General features: G+C 38.0%; 1 protein-coding gene across 1 annotated transcript in view; it reads left to right on the plus strand.

Annotated features, from left to right (window-relative positions):
• The window catches only part of Faf1 (Fas associated factor 1), a 335,197-nt gene that overhangs the window by 154,561 nt on the left and 170,210 nt on the right, over window positions 1-10,426 (plus strand). The window contains exon 8 of the mRNA XM_059254707.1: window positions 765-851. Within this exon, the coding sequence (XP_059110690.1) occupies window positions 765-851 (87 nt within the window). The remainder of the gene's footprint in view (window positions 1-764; window positions 852-10,426) is intronic.

Below are 10,426 nucleotides of genomic sequence, written 5' to 3' on the forward strand. Positions count from 1 at the left end.
AAAATTTCATACAATATATTGGAGTCTGATTTGTTGTGGGAGCCCACAGAGTCTTCCTTGTGAGAACTTAGGGTCAGAGAATCTGAGCTTGCTTTACCCAGCAGGGCTGCTTAAGGAGATGATTTGACCATGAGTGTGGTTATCAGGTGTTAGGAAGGGTCTACACTTGGCTGTATGTTACTGCTTTGATCTTCCAAGTGGGGAAGTCTTTTGCCACTCCCCTTGGCATATTATAAATAAAGGATGAGGCTGGTGGATATTGACCCAGGCTCTCCCAAAGCTATCCTATGTTTCTGTCTTCTTGTCAGCTAGGTTCTATTTCTATCCGTCATTTCTTAATTACTCTCTCCTCCACCTAAGAACCCTTCAAAAGGTAGGAGCAGGACTCCCACAATTTGTGTTGGCTAACTATTCCTGAACATAAGGATACACTTGTATCTTCAGCTCCAGGGAATCCCAAGCCTCTAGCTTCTGAATGCACCCATACTCACATTCACATGTCTCTATACACACCCATGCATACACTTAAAAAAAAAAATCACAAAAGAAAGTTATTTCTTGAAATATTACGTCATTGAAATTCTGCTCTTGCAGTTATTGTATTTTTTAAACTTTTGTAAAATTTTCTGACTTGTATTCTAAATTATTGATTTGAAGCTAAAAGAAAATATGAAACATGTTTTATGTTAAATAAATGAATTAAAGTTACCATGATTAAAAGAACATCAAAATCCTGTTATAATCCTGTTGCTTTCTTTTTATAGGTAAAGAGAAATGTGTATGACCTTACAAGCATACCTGTTCGACATCAGTTATGGGAGGGCTGGCCAGCTTCTGCCTCTGATGACTCAGTAAGTTACAGTCCAGTTTATAACCTCCCTGTGCAGTACGTTTGGCGTTTACAAGCAGAATTCAAATGCTTTTGAATTTTCCATTGAAAGAACTTTTTATTTACGTCAAATCATGTCAAATTTTTTTTAAAAATTGTAATAATTTGAACACATTTATAGAACAAATGTCATAAGCCAAGCACATTAACATTATTTTGGTAATGATATGTATCAGTGTCAGGAACTTAATATTTCTTGATTTGACTTAAACTTTTCTTTGATGAGAATATCTCTGGTTATTAATAAGATGTTTGGGGTGAAGAAAGAACTTCCCTAAATTATAGATATTTCAAAATCAACCAAACACATATACATATACACATATATACATATTTATGTTCGTATGTACATATGTATGTGTGTGTGTATGTGAATAGTCTGGTGCTTTAAAAATTGCTACATTTTATTGATAAAAATAGCACGTATCTTTAAATAGTTCTATACATTTATTACAATAAAAAAATTAAGAAAATATTAGCTTGTTATCTGACAATGATATCATGTTTTAAATACTTTCTATTATAAATTTGGAAACCTTTTCCGTCTCTGCTACTTTTTCCAGTAATTAGCTCTTTTACAAAATGATACATTTGTTTTTTTTTTTATCTTAAACCCACTGACTTGAAGTTTTGTTTCATCTCTCGCCATATTTACTTACTTATGTGTTCAAAACAGATAACTGTCTTGTTTTGGGGTTGGTTTTGTTGTTTGTTTGTTTAAAACTGTTTTTATTTATTTTTGAAAATTGGATACGATATATTGGAGTCTGGTTTGTGTTGGCTAACTCTTCCTGAACATAAGGCCCGTTATCACTCCATTGGAGAAGACTGATTTTCCTCCTAGCAGCTATTGATTGCAAATAACTTCTTAGGTGTGGATGGGAGTTTGTGGCCACTTTTCTTCTGTGTGCTAGGAATTTGTTTGACTTAAATTTGTGCACCAGGTAGTATTCAAAGTTTGTGTGCACATCAGCCCTCTTGGGTCTGACTGTTTCCCTTGAGGTTGTCTACCACTTCTGGCTCATGTAATTATTCTATCCCCTCCTCTGCATAGATTCCTGAGTCTTGAGGGTAGGGGTGTGATACAGACATTCCATTTAGGGCTGAGTGCTCCAAAGTCTCTTACTGTGGGTCTCTATGCTAATTATGCTTCTCTGATGAGGTCTGAGTGATGCATTGGCATGTGGGTATAGCAGTATGTTATTAGGAATCAATCACTTTATTTTTACTTTATATGTATGTATCTGTTGGTGGTGGAGTACAGAAGAGGGGGTCATAAGTACAGAAGAGGTCCTCTGGAGTTCAACTTACAGGTAGTTGAGCCCCTCAGTGTGGGTGCTAGGAACTGAGCTCAGGTCCTCTGGAAGAGCAAGAGGTGCCCATAACTACCAAGTAATCTTTCCAGCCCATAAACATTTTAAAATGCAAATAGGAGGATAGTTCAGGAATTGTAAGTTAAATCTAATTTTTAAAGATAAATAATGCTAAAGAGAAATGGGGACTTTGTAAACACGTGCAATACTAAAATCATGATTGTAGCTAAGACTTGAATTAGCTTTTCATATTTTTTTAATAAATACTACACCCGTCTGGACAGTTTGTTTTCTTCTGTCATTGCTATCTAACGTTTTAAAACATTTTTTTTGGAAGACAAGATAATTCTAAGGCAGTTTATTGATGAAGATGCTATTTGAGTCTAGTTATAAACCGTGTGCCTTTGGAAAAATGCTTGGGTTTCAAAACTAAAAGGAACCAGAAAACAGTAGGACTCTTTGCTATTACTTGCATAATAGTATGACATTACAAGTATTGGTGGGTGGCCACTGCCAAAATAAGGCTGTAGGTGCTGCTGCTTTGTAAGTTTTGTGTGCTGGCTTTAGTGGTTTATTTGATTGTTTTTCCTGTTAGGGTCTAAGAAGACATGAAAAGTAGAAATGCTCTGAATGTTGTTTAAACTCATTATAAGACATAAAGACCATTATTAGAAGTACATAATTTAAGATCCAAGCACATCACTAAAATTCTCTAAAGCTCGGCCACTTTCCACCATTTTTGTGAAGATTAATGATAACATATTTATACTGTGTGGCTTACAGTAGACATTAAAGACCTCAGTCAGTCAGTATTGTCTTTAAGATAGCTCATGTATCATAGGTAAGAATTGACTGATATGAGCATATGAAAGAATATCTGAAATTTGCTACAAAATTACCTGCGGAGTGAGGAATGAGTGAGAATAGAGACAATCCAGATTATCCATGTACTGGGCAGTACTGAATCTGAGTAATATATGTGGTTGATATATCTGAAGTTTACTGTAATTTAAAGTCAATAGTAATTAGCTGAGGTGACAGTAGAGACAGATGATGATGGAGAAAGTCTTAAAATGCAAGGCTGCCCAGGCTGTAGAGTAGATCCAAGAGCTCTAAGTGTAGATAAAAAAATGTTTTTTTTTTGACCCCACACTTGCAGAAACCAGGAAACAAACTCAAAAGTAACAGGAAAAGTAAGCAAAATAGAACATAATCCTCTGTACTAAAGTACCTTATACATTATGTGTTCTAATTTATTGAATTAGTTTAATACAGTCTTTTATGAGACCCATGTTTTAATATTTGTGTAAGATTTTACTTTTGGCAAAGAATTGCAATGTAATTCCATTACTATAGGAAAATATAAGAAGCAGGTTAAGCTGACAGTAACCGGAAATGTAACCCTACCTGGGGCTGTATCAGTCACAGCAGGCATGAGAGGGAATCCCCATTAAGCCTCATCCTGTTGCCTCATTATTCATATTTGCACCTTTTCCCAAGACCTGTGAAGTGGTGCCTGCCCACACTTCCCCAGAGCAAATGTTGCCACATTGGCAGGATGTGCCTTGAGCTGCATGATTTGACACAACAAAGATGTTTAGGGCCAGGCGGCAGCTTTAGCTAGTGCCACAGCAGATCTACTAGCTCCAGTGCTAGAGTGGAGGCCAAAATGTCAGAACTATGGTTTTGGAGAGAGTCTAGCTAAATGTCAGAAACTTTTGTTTCATTAGGACCTTAAAAACATGGAAAGCTAGTGCTTTACAAGTAATCTATTTTGTTGCAGGTGGTGGTGTTTTTAATACTTACTGAAAACACTGAAGTGGAGGCATCTGCTACAAAACAACAAGCTAGTCCTCACAGCTTAGGGCATGAATTGGGTACAGCTGAGAAATGTCAGCTGTGTAAACAGTCTGAAATGTGTTACCAACAAAAATATAATTAATTTCTCCAGGACAGTATGCCCTAACTTAATACTTAGGATAGCTTAACATTCAGTGACAAGTACCTGAAAACTTGCTTCTTGCTGCCAGGCTAGAAGATGGACTACAAAGGTCACTAAAAGTGAACTTTTTACACTTTCGCTGCTTGGTTGCAGGAGTTTTTATATAGCTTTGATTATATACAGAACATGCGTACAGTGGCCTCCTCCATGAATTTATGGAAATATAACAGACCAAGAAACTCATCAGTTTGGGGTGATGGAAAATGTTATAAACTTAAACTGTAGTAAATTGAATTGAACTTTTAAAATGAGTAAATGACATAAAAGTTTGCATCCAGATAGCTTTTTGTCCTCTTGAAGAAGGTAAAGAAGGATTATTTTATAATACTTCATTCATGTTTTTATACTGTATGAGAAATACCTGGTAGTAACAAAGAAAGAGTATTCTTCAGTATAGTTGTCATTAATTTTTGACTTAGAAAACAAGAAAAAGGAATGGACTTTGTATAATTAGATTTTTGTACTGTCTTAAAGGACCTTAGAACCTGATAGACTTCAATCTTTTGCTGTTTTCCAGCTACTAAATGACTCAGCAATCCCTGACATTGTTGCCATCTCTTCAGATTTAAAACATGTTTTTGCTTATAGCTATATTTAATGGGGCATGAGCTCCTGTATGTTGTCCACAACTCTTGTAGTTCCCTTTGCACTCTTTCGTCAGGGAACTGGGTATCCAAAGCTTCAGCAGCAGCGGAATGCTTTCATGCTGTGATAGTTGTTCAACTGTGAGACAAGGAGTTGCAAGTAGGTGAAATCTCATCTAACACATGAGCGAGGACACAGTTGGCTTCCAGAGAGTAGAAATAAGTTTAACACGACAAACGATGTCTAGACATTTTATTATAATGCAATTTGAATATATGTTCATTTAAAGTAATGCTTATAAAGCGGGAGAATCATGCAGTTTTAATATTTTATTTTAATACTTTATTGTCCTTTTTCTTTGGAGATTACCAGTGATCCTCCATAGTTCTATCATTGGCTAAGGAATGTTAACTCCAAAATTGAGAAATTACAGTTTAGAATCAGAGGTTAGAGGGCACATGTGTGTCAGTGGTCAAGAAACAACTTTTTCTTTTTTAAAATAAATTTTTTTATTATTATTTTTATATGCATTGGTGTTTAACCTGCATGCATGTCTTTGTGAGAGAGTTGAATCTACTGGAACTAGAATTACAGACAGTTGTGAGCTGCCATGTGGGTGCTGAGAATTGAACCTGGGTCCTCTGGAAGAGCAGACAGTGCTCTTAACCACTGAGCCATCTCTCCAGCCCAGGAAACAACTTTTTAAGTATTTTCACATCAATAATGCAAGATCACCCAAGCAAATCCAGTACACAGTGGCATCTCTGTAAAAATAAAGCAAAATTTACACACACACTCACACCTTTTAAAATAATAATAGTAAAAAAAAAAAAAAATCCGTGAATGGAGGAATGCCCTTTCGTTTGATCTTTCCTATAGGGACCATTTCTTCCTAACTTGACACCTTGTAGTAAACAGATGTCAAGTTACAGCCATTTTCCTGAGCAGGTGCCCCTGCCCTTTTCTTATAGAATCCGCTGTCCCAGTGCCGACTCCCACAGCTACCATATATTTACACTTTGACATTATTAACTAAGTAAATTTATAGGCTTCTATGCGGCTACCCTAATCCATTCCTGTATGGTTAATATTTCTGAAGTATGTCATGGAATGACACTCACCTTATCTAATTATCTTCCACAGCAATCCATTATCTTTTTTATGTGCAAATTTTTATGCTGGCATTCAGAGTCCTCTATTTATTGTTCTCACAACTTTCCATCTAGGTTTGTTTTCCATGCAGGCCAGGATTCAATGATGTGAGTGAGAGGTGGGGGAAAAATTAATTAATGAATCAGAACACAGGTGAGCAAACCAATCTGAGTTCATTGAATTTCAACATTGCTATTATTTGGATAAGTTGCAGAAGGTACCTTATCATCTACAAAATGAAGGCAATATTCACATTTTTGAAAGTCTATTGTGAAGATTCAGCACATTAGGTCACATAATATGAAGGTTCCATTTTTGCTTGTTTTGTTTTTAACATAGGATCTTTGTAACATGAGTTTTAAAAGGTCTTATTAAAACAAACAAACTAAATCCAGAGCCAGATATTGGGATGAAAGCTGAAAGATCAGAGAAACAGAACAAGCCAGCCTGGTTCTTACTTCAGCCTCAAGAGAGACTTCTGTTTCCTCATGCCTTATATAGCTTTCGTGTTCTGCCATATTACTTCCTGGGATTAAAGGCGTGTGTCCTTCTCAAGCAGAGACATGAGATTTCAAGTGCTCGGATTAAAGGTGTGTGCCATCACTGCCTGGCTCTGTTTCCAGTCTGGCCTTGAACTCACAGAGATCCAGACTGATATCAGCCTCCTGAGTGATAGGATTAAGGATGTATGCCACCGCTGTCTGGCCTCTATGTCTAATCTAGTGGCTGGCTCTATTCTCTGATCCCCCGATAAGTTTTTATTGGGGTATACAGTATATCACCACAGATCTTCTTTAGCTCAGTCTTGCTTTGACTTTATGATTGTCCTGCTTCAGCCTCCAGAGTGCTGAAAATGTGGGTATGTTGCACAATGCTATAGCATAATGCTGTCATTTTTATAGGACAGATTAGTTACATGTATTTACCTAATGTAAAGGACACACATGATACAGTGCAGAGTTTGGCAGTTAGGACTGTCAGCCTGTTTTTGTCAGTAATGTTTTAGTGGGACACACCCATGCCATTTATTTATACATTGTAGATACTCTTCCCCCCCCCCCCCCCCCCATGTTGGCAGGGATGTGGTTGCAACAGAAAACTTCAGGCCCACAGAACCTAAAATACCCTTTACAGTTTTTTAACCCCTGGTGTAATGTCTGGCATTTAGTAGGCATTCAACAAACATTAACTCCCTTTCCCTTGAGTAAACATCTTTATATCACTTGCACAGTCAGACTCAGAAGCATTCTTTGAGTAGCTTCAGGGTCATCTGATGTTGTTTAAATTACTTTGTTAACCTGTCTGAGGGCAGCTGGATTTGGGCAATCTTTGGACATTTTCACTGGCTTTTCTTTATTTGACAAGGTCATGGATAATGTTGCTTCTGAATGTGGTGAGACTCAGTAGCTTCGGGAGTTCATTGCCCCTGTCAACATGCAGAGTCTTTTCCAAATAACACAGGCAAAAGCTAAACAGAAGAAAGAAAAAATTTGAAAGCAGAAAAAAGAAAGAAAAAGTTTGGCTTTAAAAGGCAAGAAAAGTTGTGAAATGGACTCTATCCTGTACAGAGTAGAGCAGGAAGTTAGCATCATGGTGAACATACTCAATGGAAATACTTCCTAAGTAAATAGAAGGGAGAACACATAGAGCAAGTTCCCAAAAGGAACTTCATAAGCACTTACATCAAATTCTGTGAGTTTTCCCTTCAGTTCATTAAAATCTCAGGCGGGCTAGTGTTGCTTCTGCCTCTGGAGTTGTAACTGCTCTGAGAATTTTCTTCCTTGTTTACACAAATAGAAGAAGGATAAAATAGGAAACAACTGTTTCTCAGGGGTGTTTTGTTTTGTTTTGAGTGAGATTGGGTCTCACTATGTAGCTCAGGCTGTTTTTTTTTTTTTTTTTTAATTTCTAACTTTTTTGTTTGTTTGCTTTTTTTTTTTTTAAGATTTATTTTATTTATTATATATACAGTGTTCTGTCTGCATGTGTCTTTGCAGGCCAGAAGAGGGCACCAGATCTAATTGCGGGTGGTTATGAGCCACCCTGTGGTTGCTGGGAATTGAACTCAGGACCTCTGGAAGAGCAGTCAGTGCTCTTAACCTCTGAGCCATCTCTCCAGCCCCCTCAGGCTGGTTTTAAGCTGTTCTGTCCTCCCACCTCAGCTTCCCAAGTCCTGAGGTGACAGGCTTTTGCCACTGCACACAGCTTCAGATGTCTGTCAGGCATCTCATCACAGAAAGGGGAAGCCTTTGAAGAAGGAACAGATTAGTTCTGTGATAGTCTTGCATTATTCTTCTAGGAAACTTCTGAGCCCCACAGCTAAATTTTTTCAGAATACAGGCCAAAAAAATTGTGTAGCGTTTCCCAAGTCTTCAGCCAAATATCAAGGTGCATTCATTGAGTTATGTTCCAGAGGCTCAGCAAAGAAGAGCTGCCAGGAAAAAGAACTGCAAACAGTTTTGAGTGCCTACCAACCATAGCAGGATGCCTCAATGAATACGCCTGGCATTCAGCAGATACCATCAAGAGTTATACCTTAGTGGAATGAATAAACTAGCTCAATATTGAACACTACTTGAATTTCATTTGTTAAAGCTCAAAAATAAAACTCAAAAGGAGCAAGTTGATAAACAAGTCAGTGGTGAAGCATAGTCTCATATTCAATTAAAAGTTATTAGTCATATGACAAGGAAGGCAGTCTGACTCATAATCAGAACAGACTTCATTAGGAAGACATATGCATAGAAGACTTTGATAATGAAATCAGCAACTGTGAACTTTAAACAGCTATTATACATACTATGAATTTGCCCATGGTTTAAATGAAAATGCAAAGTTAATGAGTGGATAACAAATATATAAAATAAAATATGCTTCTAGAGATAAACAGTACAGTATCGGAAATGATGAGTAGCAAGATAGAAATGCAGGGTGATACAGCCATTGTGGGGAAACAGTCAAACTGTGGTCATACTCTCCACATAAAGCTGATTTTGTAGACATTAAAAATGCAAATGTCAGCTGCTCACCTTGAATCCTAGCACTCAGAAGGCAGAGGCAGGCAGATCTCTGAATTCAGGCCAGCTTGGTCTCCTGCCTCAAAACAAAACAAAACAAAAGCAAATGTTAAAGGGTTCTGAAGCTTCCTATAATCTTCTATAGAGCACCAAAGCCAGGCAGCTTATACCAGGGTCCTTTTCATTCCTGATTGGGCACTGCATGAAGCTATGAAAGCAAAGCCTAAGCCTGGATTGCATGTCTTAGGGTTTCTGTTACTGTGACAAAACACCATGAGCAAAAGTAACATGGGAAGGAAAGGGTTATTTCAGCTTACAATTCTCAGTATTACTGAGAGTTAGTACTTAGAGTGGGAAATCAAGGCAGGAGCTGAAGCAGAGGAACTCTATTTACTGTCTTGCTCCCCAATGCTTGCTTAAGTTTGCTTTCTTCCTTTTTCTTTTTTTAGTTTTTTTGGGACAGGTTTCTCTATGTAACCCTGGCTGTCCCGGAACTAGCTCTGTAGACTAGGCTGGCCTCGAACTCGCAGATTCTCCTGCTTCGGCCTCTCAAGTGCTGGGATTAAAGGGGTGCACCACCATTACCTGGCTAGTTTGATTTCTTAAAGCACCCAGAACCACCACCCACAGTGGGCTGGGCCCTCCCACATCACTTATCAATCAAGAAAATGCTTCACAGGCTTGCCTAAAGGCCAATCTAGTTGAGGTCATTTTCTCAATTGAAGTTCCCTCTTTCCAAATGACTCTAGTTTGTATTTTGTTGACATAAAATTAGCACAGTGCAGTAGAGACATGAAAATACTAGAAATTGTAGGAATATGGGATATCAAGTGAAGAAAACTGTTCGAAAAGAGTGATCATGTGTGCCATAGGTAGTAGAGCTATAGGGGTAAGTCTACCTCCATTTCTTGGAGCCCAGGCTATGCCACCTCAATCATAGGTCCCAGGTATAGGACTGAAGGGTTTGGTGTTTGTCCTACTGGGTTTGCTTTGGTCTGATTTTTTTTTTCCCGTGTTCTCAGTCCTGCCAATATGTTGAAAGTATATAACTTGATTTTCTTTAACTTGTATTTCTATTTAGTTACGTATTTCATTTAATACTCATACATGTATATAATGTGTTTGGATCCAGTTCAGCCTCCATCCTTCTCCTCCCAGTTCATTGCTCCCCCACCTTTTCCCGTCTAACTTAATATTGTTTCTTACTCCTTACCCTCTTCATTTGATACCATTGAGTTCATATAGTGCTGCCTGTATGTGCATGGATGTGGACAGTTTCCTGTAACATGGGCAGCCTTTGGGCCCACAGCCCTGAGGAAAAGTGACTCCCCCTTTCTCAGCAGCCACCAGTTGCCAGTAGCTCCTCAGATGGGAGTGGAACTTCAGAGCTCCTCCATAATCTATGCTGGAATCTTGGCTGCTTGATCTTATGCACATCTTATGCATGCAATTTGACCTTTTTGGGGCT

This window comes from Peromyscus eremicus, chromosome 2 (assembly GCF_949786415.1).
Source record: "Peromyscus eremicus chromosome 2, PerEre_H2_v1, whole genome shotgun sequence".
Taxonomy (NCBI): domain Eukaryota; kingdom Metazoa; phylum Chordata; class Mammalia; order Rodentia; family Cricetidae; genus Peromyscus; species Peromyscus eremicus.